Source organism: Squalius cephalus, assembly GCF_949319135.1.
Source record: "Squalius cephalus genome assembly, chromosome: 1".
Lineage (NCBI taxonomy): Eukaryota > Metazoa > Chordata > Actinopteri > Cypriniformes > Leuciscidae > Squalius > Squalius cephalus.
The window spans coordinates 52,011,049-52,029,054 of NC_137122.1; the positions used below are offsets into that span (position 1 = coordinate 52,011,049).

At 37.3% G+C, this 18,006-nt stretch overlaps 1 protein-coding gene across 2 annotated transcripts in view; it reads left to right on the forward strand.

The window, feature by feature from the left end:
* The window catches only part of tom1l2a (target of myb1 like 2 membrane trafficking protein a), a 48,312-nt gene extending 33,965 nt beyond the window's left edge, over positions 1-14,347 (forward strand). The window contains exons 11-16 of one of the 2 annotated variants that reach the window (XM_079871085.1): positions 184-301; positions 706-781; positions 4,727-4,792; positions 10,116-10,175; positions 12,124-12,163; positions 13,525-14,347. In XM_079871085.1, the coding sequence (XP_079727211.1) occupies positions 184-301; positions 706-781; positions 4,727-4,792; positions 10,116-10,175; positions 12,124-12,163; positions 13,525-13,673 (509 nt within the window). In that variant the 3' untranslated portion in view covers positions 13,674-14,347. The remainder of the gene's footprint in view (positions 1-183; positions 302-705; positions 782-4,726; positions 4,793-10,115; positions 10,176-12,123; positions 12,164-13,524) is intronic. The other variant, XM_079871086.1, reaches the window with a different exon arrangement.
* The last annotated feature ends 3,659 nt before the right edge of the window (positions 14,348-18,006 follow it).

An 18,006-nucleotide genomic window follows, 5' to 3' on the forward strand; every position in this document is an offset into this window, starting at 1 on the left:
AGGTACTAACCCTGAACCTACCCCTAAACTTAACCGTAACCCATGTAGTTTCCTTATATTACCCAATACTTTCTTAGGTAAGTACACTGAGAGTACACATGCTATAAAATTAAGTATTTAACATGTTAGTTTTATTCCTCTATGAAACTTTAAGTTGACTTTAAGATGATTTCCTCTCGGTAGATGTGAGCGCAGACAGCGTCAGCGGCACTCTCAGCTCTCTGACCGCTCACAACCCTCAGGATGACTTTGACATGTTCGCCCACACCAGGTCCAGCTCTCTGGCTGACCAGCGCAAAAAGTGAGTGTCCACTACTATGACTATAGAGCTTATGCACCAGAAAAACAAGCGCACAGCCACCTTTACAATTTTGTCTTTGAACTTCAGTTTTTGCTGTATTTCTGTACATTTCTATGGCATTGCTGTTGAAGAGTGATTAGCTCGTGAGGTGGATTTACTTATTGTAGAGTTAACAAAAGTTATCTAGAGCATTGTAATGTTTGAAGCGGATGTCATAACAAATGTCAGTAGACCGGGAAGATTTAAAATCGAGCAGTTCATTCATAAACCATAAGATCTGTGGAAAAACAAACCGGAAGACATGGCCAACACAATGAGGCCAGTGCTGAAAAGGGGCGGGGCTACATAAGGTCGATACCACATTAAAAATCAACTCTAAACTATTGTCTTTGCTTGTTTTTCAGTGTTATATACGAGGAACCTCAGGCTCTGGTTAGCCTGGCGTCTGCTTTAGACATCAGACAGCAAAATGCCACTGGGGTGAGTTTCCTAAAGCATGTTGTTTCTCTGTACTTTCATAGTGATGAAGGGTTTGGGTTTTGTGTGTTTCTGATCACTCAGTTCTTACATGTTATCACTTTTAGGCCCTGTTTACACCTGGTATTAAGATGCGTTTTGGTCGATCGGATCACATGTGGACGACACTAAATACAAGTGTAAACTGGGTCTAAAACGTTTTGAGCTTGTCCACTTTCGACCACTTCCAGAGGTAGTTGAAAACGCATTCCCCCGGATTGCTTTCGTAGTGTAAACGCTCATGTGGTCGAATGTTTAAACAGCCACTAAAGACCGTCTTCAGACTTAATGCTTAAACATTACTAGCCAGACGGGATTTAAACTTTGACGACTGAAGACCCAAGTTTGGTTTGAAGATGAAAAACGCACTGTTTCTCTCACCATTCCTGATTTGTAACACACACTCACAGCGTGATCTTGCGTCTTTCAGAGCAGAAACGAAAGCTGTTGCTCTCTGTGTTTCCGTGTGTGTTCATGTGTCAATTGCGCAAGCTTATTTTGTCCATTAGATTAAAAGATCTGAAAAAGCCCATAGATTTACCGACCCATAGACCCTCCTCTAAAATGAAATCAGGACAGAAGTGTTTGAAAGTGGACAAAAGAGATGGATTAAAACACCAGGTGTAAACGGGAATGTGTCTCCCTCATCTACTTGTGATCCGATCAACCAAAACAAGGCTTTAGTGTGCTGAAGGCCTCACTGTTTCTCAGAAGATGGGAAATCGCACTCGTCTTGAATGGGAAATGGAGTGGTGCAGGGATGATGTATTTTTGTAAACCAACCCAGTTGTTAGCATCACACTGGTTCCCACGACAAAATCCCAATAGGATTTTTCTTTTGGATTACTGCCGAAAATAAGCTCTGTGACTAACAAAACAAGTTTTGTTCATCCTGATAACCTTCACAAATGAAGACAACTTTTATGAATATATGAAGCGTTTGCATGAGCACGATTATAAACACAATGAGGCTGTGAAAGCGACTAGTAAGGAGACGGGTTTACCTGTTCGTCTGATGACGTTTAAAGGGATAGTTCACTTTGAAATTAAATTTTGGTATGTTTTAGCTTACCTCAAGGGCATCCAAGATGTAGGTGTGTTTTTTTCCACAGTAGTTTCAATTTTGATATTTTTAGGTCAAACCGTTCTTGTCTGTCAGTCATTTAATGCAGGTCTATGGTCACTGTCTCAAAGAGCATGCACAGAGTCCAAATTAAGGCGCCTTAAAGACACTAGATGTCGCCTTAAAGACATTCGTTCCAATGAACTGCCGTAGACAAGGCGACATTTAGTGTATATATCTATGCACCAGTCTGCGCACACGTCACACACCAGGATGCGAGCGCGCCCTCAGATCACTTGGACGTGGCTGTGTTATTAGAGGTAAAAACTATATAAATACTGTTCGTTTTCTCACACAAACCGCTCGTTTCGTGTCTTAGGCCATCAATGTGTACTTACGATGGGGAATTGTTTAATTTGGACGATGGGGAATTGTTTAATTTGGACGATGGGGAATTGTTTAATTTGGACTTCTCTGTGCATGCTCTTTGAGACAGTGACCACAGACCTGCATTAAATGACTGACAGACAAGAACGGTTTGACCTAAAAATATAAAAATTTAAACTACTGCGGAAACAAAGACACCTACATCTTGGATGCCCTTGAGGTAAGCTAAAACATACCAAAATTTAATTTAAAAGTGAACTATCCCTTTAATTTCAACCTCTTTCTCCCATATAGACGCTTGTTAGCAACTGCCTTTTACAAGACAAATAAAAGCTTGAAGACAATCGCGAAAGTGCACGTGTTACTGATGCATTTTATGTCATCGAATAAAACGTCAAAATATCTTAAGCTTGTGTTCACCACAGACCTTTTTTCAGGCATTTCACCAAAAAAACATCAATAAACCCATTGACTTCAGGAAGTGCTAAAATGCTAACTCGTTTTCTGGGTTTTGGCCTACCAAAATATGTCCCCCCCTGCAGCACTGTGACACATTTATAGTCCTCTAACTTTGCATGTCATTTTTAGTCTCTTTTAGCATAAAAATGCTCCTGTTGTTGCTGACTCATATTGACACTACGAAGCCTCTGTGCCAAAACACAAAATTACATATTCACAATTAGTCTTCAACATGCCACAGCTTGTTAATGCCCAAATTGGACTGGAGAAGTGCTGGCAGATTAGCTTGGTTTTGGTTCGGCTGAAAATAGCTGTGTGTACATTGTTATAGAAATTCCTTACAAATACCACTACAGTTTATTGTTGCTACAGTAAAACTGTGATGTTTGGTATTAGCCACCATTAAGATTAATGGCAGAAAGATGTTGAAAGCATCTAACACAGTTTAAGGGTCAATGACAAATAAGATAGTCCATGAAAACCCTTTTAAAATGAATGTCAAGTTCTTTAGAAATGAACTCTTTTTATTCATGTTGGTTTGATATGGTTTAAAAAAAAAAAGACTTTTAAACCATTTTCAAGAAAAGTTTACATTTAATTACTATAAAAATGGGATTTGGTGTCATGTTTTCCTTACACCTTGAATACACAATGAAGTGTACTACACATCTTAATCATTATTTATTAAAAAAATAAAGGTAAAGTTAAAAATAAAGTTTTTAAATATATTTTAATTCCATGAATTATTAATTCATTCAAGTTTTTTGGTAGTCAGACTACGTCATTGAACAAACCTTACCATAAAAAAGGCTAAATTATCTGGATCTCTTTGAAATAATTTCCTGGGTTTTTTTTCCTGCATGTTCGAATCTTTTGGCGGACCAAGCTTTTTCAATTATTAATAATCAGTGAAGCAGTTTTGTTGAAATATTATTATTATTATTTTTTTTTTTAAATAAATAATGATTAAGGCATACAGTACGTCTTGAAAATCTTTCAAGAATTTCATTCTTTTAATGAGCCTTTTTTCATGATGTTGTAGAGTGCGTTTGTGCCCTCCCCCTTTTATGGACATATTTTTCCATTCATTTCTCCCATAGTGATTTCAAAAGTCTTTGTTAAAGCACAATATATAAACAATATATTTTAAGTTTATTGCAAAATATGCATAAAAATTCAAATATTTCAGTATTTTGAGAGCGCAGGGAGACCGACTCGATTACATCATTCGCAGTGCTTTATTGGAGTGGAGATCTATTGATGCGTTTTGCTTGCCACTGCTCTCTGATTGGTGGAATTTCCTGTACAGCATCATGGGCAATGTAGTTTTCTATCACGAATTCTGCTGTTAAACACGATTAATTAAAAATCAACTCGATTAACAGCTTCGTAGCTCACAGTAGGGCTGTCTTTAAAGGTTTGCAAGTTATCGTTAAAAAATCTGATTTTCCTATGGAGAAAATGAATGAGTTTTTGCTTCCAGAACTCTATAACACTCTATAACAACAGATCACCCTGACAAATATAAAAAATTAAGAAAATGAGATCCCATATTTATAGGTGATATTTGTCAAGGCAAAATTCACTGTTATTATTGCTCATACATGTTTTGAAATGTTTCTGAACTTAATATAAAGAAGCATTATGAAATCTTCAAGAGTGCGATTAGGAAATCAATTTTAGACTGATTGGATCTCTTGTACCAGACATACTTTGTGTTGAAATCGACCAAGGTTACATAACAGTCGTGGATTAGAGGTGCAATGAATAGCGATCAGCCCATGGGTCAAAGTTTACACGTCTTTCTCCCCTCTCTTTTTGTTTGTTTTCCCACTCCATCTACCTCAGTTCATTGACTCAGAGTTACATTTCTCTTGCCTTAAACGACACCCGCTTCAGTTCTCCTGAAGATGGAGGTGGCCACATGTCTCTGTGCTTATTTTGGGGTGGGTGCTTTGCTCTTCTTCACATGTGTACGGTGTTTTCTGTTGTTGATTCAGCCGAATGTAAAGGGTCCTAACGCTGAGTTGGAGCCCATAGACAGCTGGCTCATTACCCAAGGAATGGTGAGGATTTCACCAGAACCACTGTCCCACTCATGTCCACTCAGCCCTGACCTCAGTTTCATCCCTTACACCTCCCTCCTCCACTAAAACACACCCACAGTAAAAGGGAGAGCCGCTCTCTCAAAAGCCTGATTTGATTTGCGGAGGAGCCGACTTGAATGTGTTAAGAGATCAACCAAAAGTTACAATTCTGTCTTTATTTTCTCCCTCATGTCATTCCAAACTTCTATGCTGTTTTTTCCATGGAAGCAGCTCTTTCTGTACAACGAGAGTTTATAGTGACCACAAAAGCACCATGAAGGTATTGAACAGACCACTTTTATGGTGTGGTTTTTTCTTTCCCCCCGTTGTATGGAAAGAGCCTTAATGGTCAGCATCTCTGATCTCTAATAACTCTTCTATGGTTCCAGGGCCATTTCTGGGCTCTTCTCTTTGCTCTGTCCCTTTTACTGTGAATCACCTCATCGTCTCATTTCTGTCACAAGTAGGAAACACCTATGCTGCGTCCGAAATCGAATACTTCCCTGCTATGTGGAAAAAAAAGTGCACGGCAAAACAGTAGTATGTCTAAATAGATAGTATTCGACAAACAGTAGGCGAAAAGTACCCGGATGAGCTACTACTTCCTGAAGTGTGTATTCAATGGACACTTTACTGGCCCATGAGGCTACAGGAGAGGATTTATGAATAGAAGTGAGCCGACACTGGTAGGTCACATGACAGTAACAACATTTCGGATGAAGTATGTCCGAATTTCATTCACACTACCCATATTCATACTAGAGCGTACTTTTTCAAGTCGCAAAGTATATTCAAATTCAAATATAGTACTAATTCAGAAAGTATGTGATTTCGGACGCAGCGCTACTTTTTTCAGGGGAAAAGCAGTAGAATTAATCGTCACACACTAGCTAGACCCTGGACTCTAACATGAATTAACACGATCATAATCTGCCCTCGGCTCGGGGAAGGTTCTGGATCTCCAAACTCCAAACTTAGGGCTGGAGTTTCAAGAAACATTCACACCTGATAGAGATTTGCAGTAAGAAAGTCCCCAGAAGTCATTCTTTTTCATTCACTACGTTTACATGTGCACCGATAATGTGATTATTTCCAATAATCAGAGTAAGGACTTTATCACAATAAAGCAAACACATGCAATTTTCATTATATTGATTATTCGCCAAGAATTGTGGTTATTTTTATTGAAATACCCCAATGCACAGCAAAAAATGATGAACTCACATACAGGTGTGTTACTGGCCACTGTTTTAATCTACTTGCGTCAAATGCAAAACACATTTCTATGGACGTATTGGATTTTTGCAGTGGCGCACCTAAAATCTCTTCATTTAGTTGTTTTTGATCATCAATATACCGTGTTATATTCGTCGCGCAACATCGTCAACATGAACTCAGACCCCAAAAATGTGATGCCATTTACGTGTACAAATCTGCACATGAAAATGTCATTCGTGTACGTACATGCACTCTTTGATCAAAGTGGAAGAGGTGCAATTAAACCTGTTTATTACGATTAAAAATGCCATACGCCTCATATATTACTGAAGTTTCGTTATGGCAACCCATACTTGGAGTTTTTCCTCTGCATTTAACCCATCCAAGTTAGTGCACACACATTAGGAGCAGTGAAAACACACACCGCAAACCGTGAGCACAGCCGGCACCCGGGGAGCGATTGGGGGTTAGGTGCTCAAGGGCACCTTTCCTGCCGGTATTGAGAATCAAACCCGCGACCTTCGGGTTACAAGCCTGACTCTCTAACCATTAGAACACAACTGCCCCCAATTATGGTTACAGCAATTATGAGCTTATTCGCATCAGTTTGATTGAAGTAAGGTAAAGTTTAATCACAATAATGCCTTAATCTCACTATAATCGCATTATGAGGGTGCATGAAAAAGTATTCAATGAGAGCTGCTGATCCGAGGTAACAGGAGCAGCTGTGACTGTTGGCGATGCATTGTGGCGACTGTTGGCGATGCATCCAGTGGCGCAGCAAAGTTGAACATTATGCAAATGAGCTGCAACACGATCTGATGACTACCAATAGAAATTTAGGAGATCCTACTCTCTTTCCCCTCAAAAATGTTATTTTTAATGGCAATCACCCCATTTGTGATCAGATTTGCCAATTGTGAAGCTCATCAATAACTTTAGGGCATCCAGTAGTATGAACACTTATTTCACCAAAAATACACTAGTAAGATTTTTACTAAGAAAAAAAACTTTTTTTTTTTAAATATAAAAAAATAAATAATAATATTCTCTTATGATTACCAAGGCTGCATTTATTTGATACAGTAAAAACAGTAATGTTGTGAAATATTACAAAAATTAAAGTAACTGTTTTCTATTGCAATATGTTTTAAAATGTAATCTATTCCTGTGATCAAAGCTGGATTTTCAGCATCTTACTCCAGTCTTCAGTGTCACATGATCCTTCTTATATGATGATTTGATGCTCAACATTTCTTATTATTATCAATGATGAAAACAGTGATACATTTTTTGTTTTTCAGGAATCTTTGATGAATAGAAAGTTCAAAATTACAGAATTGATTTGAAATGGTAAAGACATTTATAATGTTTTCTTTCACTTTTGATCAATTTTTATGCATCCTTGCTGAATACAAAAGTATTCATTTCTTTAAAAAAAATCTTACAGACCTTAAACTTTTGAACAGTACTGAATATCCACTCATAAAATCGCTGTCAGTGTGAATGGGCTTTAAACTGTCCACGGTCCTCGCCTATAGAAGATCCGGTCAGAGCCTTTCCTTCATAATCTTCATCATCACTACTATTAAAACTACCCACTTCACCTATTAATTTACATCATTCTAAGGTGTTCTGTTTTAACAGATTTATCTTAACCAAAATAAAAAAAATAACCAAATATTGTAATATTATATATCACCTCCTCATTCTCTATTATTACTGTTTCCACATGTTATGATACTAGTTTAATCACCAACACTTTGAAATACACTAATGGATGAATGGGAATTATGTAGTGACCAAAAAAAAAAAAAAAAAAATTAAAACCATCTTTTATTTATTTTCACACTTTTTTCACACTCTTTACTCTCTCGACCAACTTCATGAGGAACATCCTGAGATGAATTTTAAACATTATTGAAGAAGTTCACATGTATACTGGCTACTTCTCTTTCTCTACCTATATATAAAAAAACCCATAAATTTTAGTTTTGTAAAGAAATTCATTCATTGGCATAATTTAAATTTGTCCACAAAACTAATTATTATTTGTGTCCAAACTTTGGACTGGTAGTATTTAAAGTGCCCTTATTATGCTATTTTTTTTTAAGATATTGTCGTTCATGTAGTGTGTAATATAGCTGTTTGTGAGTGTAAAAGATCTGCAAAGATCAAAGTGCACGACAAATAAAGCTGGTCTCCCAGTAGAAAACGATTCTGAACTGCCTGAAACAAGTCCTCAGTAATTCAGTCTTACTTGCTTAATAAACCTATATTGGTTTGTAACACATTTGAATAATGCCAGGCTATGGCCTTCATTGGCTGCCGACGAACAACGTCTACTTTGACCCTCAAACACGGTAGTTGTTGCTGAGGCCTGGAAGAGATTTGGTTCGTGTTGTCGACATGTCGAGAAGACATTTCTGCACTGCAAATCCACTCTGTCTGCACTTCCAAAGGATAAGGACTCAGGCTAGATCTGATGCGGTAAAACCAACGCCATTGTTACTGTTCGTACTGTGATACTGTGATACAAGTGCTGAGGAAGATCCAAAGCTGAATTTCAGATTTGGTTATGGGAGTTTAGTTTCCGACATGTGGTTGTAAACCAGACTGGGCCATCTGACCAATCAGAGCAGAATAGACCAATCACAACAGACTGAACCATCTGACCAATCAGAGCAGAGTAGACCAATCACAACAGACTGAGCCATCTAAACAATCAGAGCAGAGTAGACCAATCACAACAGACTGAGCCATCTGACCAATCAGAGCAGAGTAGACCAATCACAACAGACTGAGCCATCTGACCAATCAGAGCAGAGTAGACCAATCACAAAAGACTGAACCATCTGGCCAATCAGAGCAGAGTAGACCAATCACAACAGACTGAGCCATCTGACCAATCAGAGCAGAGTAGACCAATCACAACAGACTGAACCATCTGGCCAATCAGAGCAGAGTAGACCAATCACAACAAACTGGGTCATCTGACCAATCAGAGCAGAGTAGACCAATCACAACAGACTGAACCATCTGGCCAATCAGAGCAGAGTAGACCAATCACAACAAACTGGGTCATCTGACCAATCAGAGCAGAGTAGACCAATCACAACAGACTGGGTCATCTGACCAATCAGAGCAGAGTAGACCAATCACAACAGACTGAGCCATCTGACCAATCAGAGCAGAGTAGACCAATCACAACAGATTGGGCCATCTGACCAATCAGAGCAGAGTAGACCAATCACAACAGACTGGGTCATCTGACCAATCAGAGCAGAGTAGACCAATCACAACAGACTGAACCATCTGACCAATCAGAGCAGAGTAGACCAATCACAACAGAGGAGGCTCTAAGAAAGGAAAGGTTTAGAGAGACTGAATCCTTTATCAAGCCATTTCAGACACTGAGAGAAAAGAGGTGACGCTGCAATGTATATAATTTGAAAAGTAAAGTTTCTTTTTTTGTTGTTGTTGGTTGGATGCACGTATTGTAGGAGACCTTCAAAACAAAATTAGGAACATTTAAAATAGCATAATAGGGACAATTTAAATGCTCTTCAATAAAGACCATCCTTTTCTGATTCTTGATCCCATCAAATACAGTAGAAGAAATGTCACTGCAAACTTCTTATGGCTGTAATATTTGATTGCGCAATAAAGCATGTAATGTGCGAAAAGTCCAACAAACAGAGCCCTGTAGGGGGAGCCCTTGTGCCGCTGCTCTGAAGTTGATGTTAAAAAAAGCAACCATCTCTTCCATCACAATCCTATATTTCTATGCATAAAAGGCTAGTCTTATAGTCGTTCTGACACACACATCACTGCATCTTTCCTTCAGTGTCCTTTCATTTTTCACTCTCACAGCATGTTGCTCCAGCTCTATGTGCAAGCCGTGTGTGTGTGTGTGTGTGAGGCGCGTGGCTCTCTTTGGCATTGATTGCATTTTTCTGTTGTTGTTGTTTTCCTCTCAGACCTTCTGGTGATTTTATTGTTTGTGTTTTTGTTTGTTCGGGATGTTTTTTTGTTCTTTTGTGGCTTTCGGGGTCTTTGGTTTGTCCGTGGCTTTGCTCCATAGATCCCCGTACCGCAGTCCTCTGTCATGGATGACATTGAGGAGTGGCTCTGTGCCGATGTGGTGAGACTTCTTTACCTTGATTTCATTCTCTCTGTTTTTGTTTCCATGGTAACACCATGTCATCTTACTCACTTTCATTTATCCAAGTCCTTTTTGTTCTATTTTTGGATTTTTTTTTTCCTCCCTACCTCAGTAGTACTAATCATTCATTTCCACCAATCATGTTGTCGGTCTACCATATGCCACCCATGCACATGATACTAATGAACATTAACTAGGGATAAATTATTACCAATTTAAGATGTCAGTTAACGTTTGTTGGTGGTGTTGGAGCGTCTTCAGATGCAGATAAGAGTGATGCTGTTGAATGTTGCAGTTCACTGGTGACGGATGCTTTCGTTCATCTGTTGGTTTTTGTGTTGTGTTTGTACTGATATTCAAATTATTGTGTGGTTTGTTGAAGTCAATAAATGTCATGTGATATATGTCCATTGAACAGTGTTGGGAAAGTTACTTTGACGAAAACTACAGGTATTCAGAACAGAGAAACAACTGAGCAGTGTAGCCAATACCAATTTATTGATAACCTACAGAATTCTGAATATAACTTACAGAAGTCTACCAACAGAACTGCAGAAATGAAATAAAAATGTGGACAATATTAACTCAAAATTCACACATTTTCAAAATGTTCAAAAACAGCTAAATTTACCATCGCATTTACTGACAAAACTGAGACTGTTAGTTTCAAAATGGCCAAATAATTGATCTAATTGGCCTAGTTTTTGGAAGAGTAGTTAGCAATACTTAAGTTACTAAAAAAAAAGGAACTACTTTGAAGATATTTAAGTGGACATTTGGCTTTGGGTAATTGTTAGATAAGAGTATATAACTTTAGACTGTATAACTATAAAATATACAAAATATATATTTTTTTTTTTATTTTTTTTTTCAGGATTTCCTGGGGAAAAATCAGTCTTCAGTAAAAAAAAAAAAAGCGAAACAACGTAACACTTGGTGAAAATTGGCGTCTATTTTTTTTGTATTAACACTCTTAAGGGCCAGATCTACTAACTTTTTTCGCCAGAGCAAACCCTCTTTTAGCATTAAAAAACTAGTTGTTAGTGTGTAGAGCAGAATGAAAAATATATTAAAAAATGTTTTTACAGAAAGCCAGCAAAGATCACTGAAGCTGTCAATTACTTGAGTTCAATGCGAGATACACAAAGCTGAACTCTTGCGAGAAGTCCCGTTATAATCAATGAAAGGATTGGCTACAAAACTCAACGCTGACAAAAAAAAAAAAAAAAAAGTTGTAAATAGAAGCCTTTGATGCTCTTCACAGTCAGAGTGCTAACTCAAGCTATCAGCAGGTACCGTTACTGCAGAACATTAAATGATCAAATTAATCTTTGGCGGGATTCATATTAATGGCCACCAAAATATTTTACGATGCTGGAAAAATCCTGATAATCAAAATTGAACACAGCGACATAGTGTCGGCCCAGATCCGGCCCACATCTGGTACACGTTGATTCCACACGGCCCAGATGTGGGCCGGATCTGGGCCGACACTATGAAGATAAAGGGATGGTTCAACCTAAAATTCAAATTAAGTCATAATAAATAACATTGATTTCCCCAATCAGGACATTATAGGAGAATGTTTGGTCATATTACACTTCTGATTTGTTGTAAATATTAGCGTGCTATTATTTCAAAAACAGCTGAGCGACGATCACACTGAATTTTAATGAATGTTAAGTTAGCGGCATTACGTTCAGTCAGTTTCTCCCCAACACTGATCTGTCGTCATAAATAATGTGGAAAATGCATACACATGTACTTTGTTTATAATAACGTCATGTTGTGAACTGGTTTTATTGCTGAATGGTAAGTAGTTGTTCAACTTGTTCATTCTGTGTTTGTGGCACAATGTGGTGTACAAATAATAAAAGTGACTGGTCTGACATGTAAATAATGTTGTTCTGTTTGTTTTCTGAAACAGAAAGGTGAAGAAGAGCCAGAAGAAGGAGTCACGAGTGAAGGTACAATGCAAAAGCTTAACGTTTGGATTGTAACTGTAAAAGTCTAGCCTTGCACATTTTTCATGTGCATTGTTGTGTTTCACTCGGAAACACTCGGTTTCCTTTTTATGGAAACATAAATTGTGTTGGAAATGCCGTTTCAAATTGACCAGTTGTAGAAAAACCTGTTGTACACAATCTACTGCATGCCTTCTGTCATGTGATTGATAGGTTATAACTGTTAAGCAAGTAAAAGGCCTTTTAGTATCATAGTAAAACGTCTCCCTTCGGGTCGTGGTTCACGTGTCTTTTTGATGTGAAATCTTTACTCATGTTTATAATGTAAACGTAAGAATTACTTTTATATTATTAGTACTATTTTATGATGAACACTTACTGGACTGAAGCAACCTAGGTTTACTTGATTATCCATATATCTTTTTTTGTTTTTGAAAAATCTTGTTAAAATGTGATTTATCAAAAATGATCCATCAGGCTCTTGAATGCTCATCATCATTATATTGGATTGCATTATATGTTTAATACAAAACACACCACTTCGGTAGCCATTGTTTGCATTCTTGTGAAGTCAGTCACTAATTCCGCCTTCTCGCCTAAAGATGGCAAGCGATGATTGGTCTGGAAGCCACCGTGTAATCTGATGTGTTTCTTGTCCGTGACACACCAATAATTTAGGAGGCAAAATCACATAATCTGAGCAGACTCGTTGATTTACATTATATTTCATCTTACTTTTTGGTCATAGAAGAATCAGCAACTGCACCAAATTGCATATTTTTGCTCAGTTTGGGTGTCTGAATAAAACGAGTATGAGCTGCGTATTCTCACTGTATCATACTATATGAGCCTGATGGATCGAATATGATAATAAACAGTTCCATTTAAAGGGTTATTTCACCCAAAAATGAAAATTCATGTCAATAATTACTCACCCTCATGCCATTCCAAACCTGTAAGACTTTCGTTGATCTTTGAATCGGAGAGATTTCTCTCCCTCCATTGACAGCCTACTCAACTACCACTTTGACGCCACTTTGATCAATGTTTAAATGTGAATAAAAGACGACATTTCAATCTGTTCATCATATTAAGCGATCATGTCTCTTCAGAAAATTTGGACAAAACTGCTCAATTCATATGAGTTTATGAACTTTTTGAAGCGTCAAAGTGGTAGTTGCGTACACTGTCAGTGGAGGGACAGAAATCTTTCAGATTTCATCAAAAAGATTTGTGTTTTGAAGATGAACGAAAGTTTTATGGGTTTGAAACAACATGAGGGCGAGTAATTAATGACAGAATTTTCAGTTTTGGGATGAACTTTCCCTTTAAAGGCACCCATTGTTCTCCTGGTGTCTCTTCAGAGTTCGACAAGTTCTTAGCGGAGCGGGCCAAAGCTGCAGACAAGGCTTTACCGTCGGCCGCTGGTGGAGAGACCAGGCCTCCCGTCAGCGTGTCTAGCAGCAGCCGCAAGAAGACCGAACAGACGGAGGACAATCTCTTTGCCCTGTAGACCACTGACGGTTCAGCCCAGTGACCGCAACCATATTCCCTCCAACTTCCAAACGCTTGCTGTACTTAACACACCTACTGATGTTACATGGCAGCAAGGCTTCTGTCTAACATCCCCCTTCTGATAGAGCACTGTGAGAATCCTGCTTCAGTACTGCTTTAACCACAACCTTTAAGCTGAACGGCGCGATCAAGCGATGGCTTAAGCCAACATGTAGCCGAAATAAGTCTCTACAGAGAGCTCATTCATTTCGATTAACAGATATGCAGTCAAATAGAGCTGTTTGGTTTCGTATTTATTGTTCAGTAATGAACTAATGGTCTTAAAGATCGCCAGTCCATGAGGTTGAGGTTGAGGTTTCGTGTGGTGCATCCGTTCTTTTGTAGGGCTGAGTCAACTATGGATTGTGACTCAATCTGTCCCTGTGGTAAATAGAGCAGGAAAACATTAGATCTTAATCAGGCGTTGGAGCGCAGAGACAACCGTGCCAACGGTGCGCTGCTCGTGATTGGCTGTCTCGTGCTTATGAGGGTCTGGTGAAGGATAATGGCAACATTCTCGAAATCATCATGTGCGAATTACCAAAGACAGAAGAATAAGCTTGATTTCCATCGATTTGTTCAAATATGTTGACTCCAGTTGAGGTTGTCCAAGCCGTTATAGCCTGGTTTAAAGGCACTATTTAAGGGCATTTTAAAGGGTAGATCTGCAGAGCCCCGCACATGATTAAGCAAAGAAAAAAATTGAATATCGTGGACATTAATTAACAATTCGTTCCCATGACTTACTAATATGTCAGAACGTTTTAGAAATTCGTTCCCTCGTTTTAAGTAAATTGTGCACAAGATATAACAATTTGTTCCTAAATTGTGGCCACGATTTAGTAAATCATGGGAATGAATTCTTAATTCATGGCCACGATATATATATATATATATATATATATATATATATATATATATATATATATTTGTGTCTACATGTCATGTGCGGGGCTCTGTATAGATCTGGGGCCTGATGTATAAACGTCGCGTACGCACAAAAAAGGCATTGAAATGCGCGTATGCAATTTTCCACGCAAACAGGATTTATAAAAAAAAAGAAACTAGCCGTAAATATGTGCACACCGTAGGGACACTCCGCGCGTACACACTCTTTTACTGGTGCGAGTGAATTAATAAAGTAAACAGAATGATTTTTTTAAAAGTTTTTATTTTGATATAGACATTTAGGTTAAATATGCCACTCTCATTAATGGAGTTACGCAGTCATGAAATCATTATCCAGAAGTTACAATATTTTCGTATTAATTTAAATAGAAATAAAAAAGTATTTTATATAAATTTGATTTAATGATTTTAAAACAAGACAAGGATACTGAATGGTTTTTAGTAATATAATTGGCATTTATTGTCTGTTTCTAATATTTTCCTTATGTCTTACCGTTACACATGGTATCAGGTGGATGGGAATATTCATATGGAAATGATATGCAGATGAGGATATGTATAGTAAAACTTGCTCCTTATATGGTTATTTCGGGGGGTGGAGACGTATGTACGCACAATCTTCCGCGTAATTTTGCGCAGGTTCCGGCTTACACACACTTTTAGGACGAAATCTACAGAAAGTTTTATGCATGAGGCCCCAGGTGTCTACAGTGATACAAAAACATATGCATCTTAATTTTGATTATGATATATGATTTCCTGGAACAGGCTCATTTAAAAAAAAAAAAAAAAAAAAAAAAAATCAAGAAAGGTGTGGGTCACATTTCATCCCAAAATCAAAAGAACTTGCTTTCTGCTTTGCTAGACCTAACCAAGAATTATATTCGCCTAATGGCTTTTGTAAAATATGTATCCATACGTATACATAAATGTGTATATACAGTAGGAAAGTGTGTGTATAGTACTAAAGGTTTGTATTAACTTGGTGTACATGTTTAAAGGTACACTATGTAACTTTATTTTTTTGTTCAACATTAGCAAAATTGACAATACATCAATCCTTCTTTCAAAATGTGTTTTTGTCTTACCCCGATTCACTATTGTAAGCCTATTATAAGCGTTTATATTGTAGACCTAGTGGGATGGATTTCGTGTAAAATTGCGTACATGCTTGCAAAAAGAACGTGACAGAGCTCGTCATAAAACAAGAATCAACATCGGCTCGGCTTTTCAGAGATGGCGAGAACTGAGGCATTTGAAATGTTGTAAAAGCGATGCGGAGATGTCGTTTTTATTACTCGACAGGTGAATAAGGTATTTTATTCAACAGATGAATTGGCTTATGTAGCTCTCTAACAGAGTTCATTATAAAGGGTCGTTTCATCCACACAGTCAAGCACAACCAAAACAATGTTCTTCCACAAAATGCGTGCAGTTTTGTTTTTTAACCACTAGAGGGCCAAAAGTTACATAGTGCACCTTTAATTGCATCCCTCTTTTTTTTTTTTTTTTTTTGAGATTCATCATGAAAGATTTTCCACGTGATTTGCAGGATCGCCGTGACTCTTCATTCCAGTCGCCAACAGCTGTACCGTACAGTTTTAATCATGCTGAATGTTGCACTGCTATCTTCCCAACAAAGTGAGGTTAATGTTTGAAGGAAGATGTTCACTTCAGTCGTATATGTTTATGCATTTCACAGTCAAAGACCTCAAATGTTAAACGACTAATGATGGGAAGGCAAGAGCTTGAACTTCGTTAACCGAACCTGCTGCAAACCTCCATCATTTCCCCTAAATCTGTCAAATCAGCAGTTAAATGTGTGAGACACTGGAGGAGTGTGTATGTGCTTTACTTGAATTGATTGACTGGCTTTGATTGAAAGGAAATCGCGGCATGTTCAGAGCAAAATCAATAATGGCCAGATGAGTTTCTTAACCAAGGCCATTCGAGATGCATCTATGAACAGCATTAATTCACGTTAATCTGCAGTATCTATTTTTTGATCTATTTCTGATTACTTGCGAGGAGGAATCTGCTTGTTCTAAAGAGCTCTGCTTTCATCATTATTTGGATTAACTGCTTCACTGGATGTTGCCATCGTGTGACATTAAAAGTCTTAACTATTTTGATCATTTACCTCATAATGTCTTAAATGTATTTTAGAATAATGACATGTAATGAAGTTTCCTATTGCCAGATTTATTGTTTAATCCAAACTATTTTATTAAAGTGATTCATTTGCTTAATGCAAACAGTTCCCTGCGTGGTTCATTTTAACGAGCGTATTTAATAAATCTTCCATCATTTTAATGTTAGCTTTGAAAAAAAAAAAAGTTCAGTAACTATTTTTTTTTTTTTTTTAACAGCAAAATAATTAAAGGTTTCTTAACCTGGCTTTTATTGTGTTCAGTCTTCAGTTAAAGCTTCATCGGCTGCTTCCATGAGATCAACATGTCAAACTATACATTTTAAAATTGATAAATGTAAAAAACAGTTGGCATGAAGTTGTGAAAATGACATTTTATTAGTTTATTATTATATTTGTTGCAGTTAAGTGCATTTGAAAACAAATTAAAACGTTCAATGTCTATTCAGATTTCTAATTTTATTTTAAATGGCTCTTATGGTCTTCCATAAAATATAACATGATGATTAAATCATAATTACAAATGACACATTGTCAGTGGTCATATTGGGGTAATGACGAACTGAAAACTCTCTCTCTCTCTCTCTCTCTCTCTCTCTCTCTCTCTCTCTCTCTCTCTCTCTCTCTCTCTCTCTCTCTCTCTCTCTCTCTCTCTCAATATATATATATATATATATAATACACACACACACACTATGGGTCAAACGTTTGAAAACATTAAGGTTTTTTAATGCTTTTGAAAGAAGTCTAAATGTCACCAAGGCTGCATTTATTTTGCATTTATTTGATCAAAAACAAAGTAAAAACTGTAATATTGTGAAATATTACAATTCAAATGAACTCTTTTCTATGTGAATATGTTAAAATGTAATTTATTCCTGTGATCAAAACTGAATTTTCAGCATCATTACTCCAGTATTCAGTGTCACATGATCCTTCAGAAATAAGTGTGTGTGTGTGTGTGTGTGTGTGTGTGTGTGTGTGTGTGTGTGTGTGTGTGTGTGTGTGTGTGTGTGTGTGTGTGTGTGTGTGTGGAAATCATGATAAAGTGTCATTCAAAAGTTTGGGTTAAAAAAAAAAAAAATTTATTTCGCAAATCCACATTAAATTGATGAAAAAAGGCCGTAAAGAAATTAATGAAATGATTAAATATTACAAAAAAAGTTATATTTATAATAAATGCTTTATTTAGGCCTTTCCATTCATCAAAGAATCCTGGGGGAAAAAATCAGAG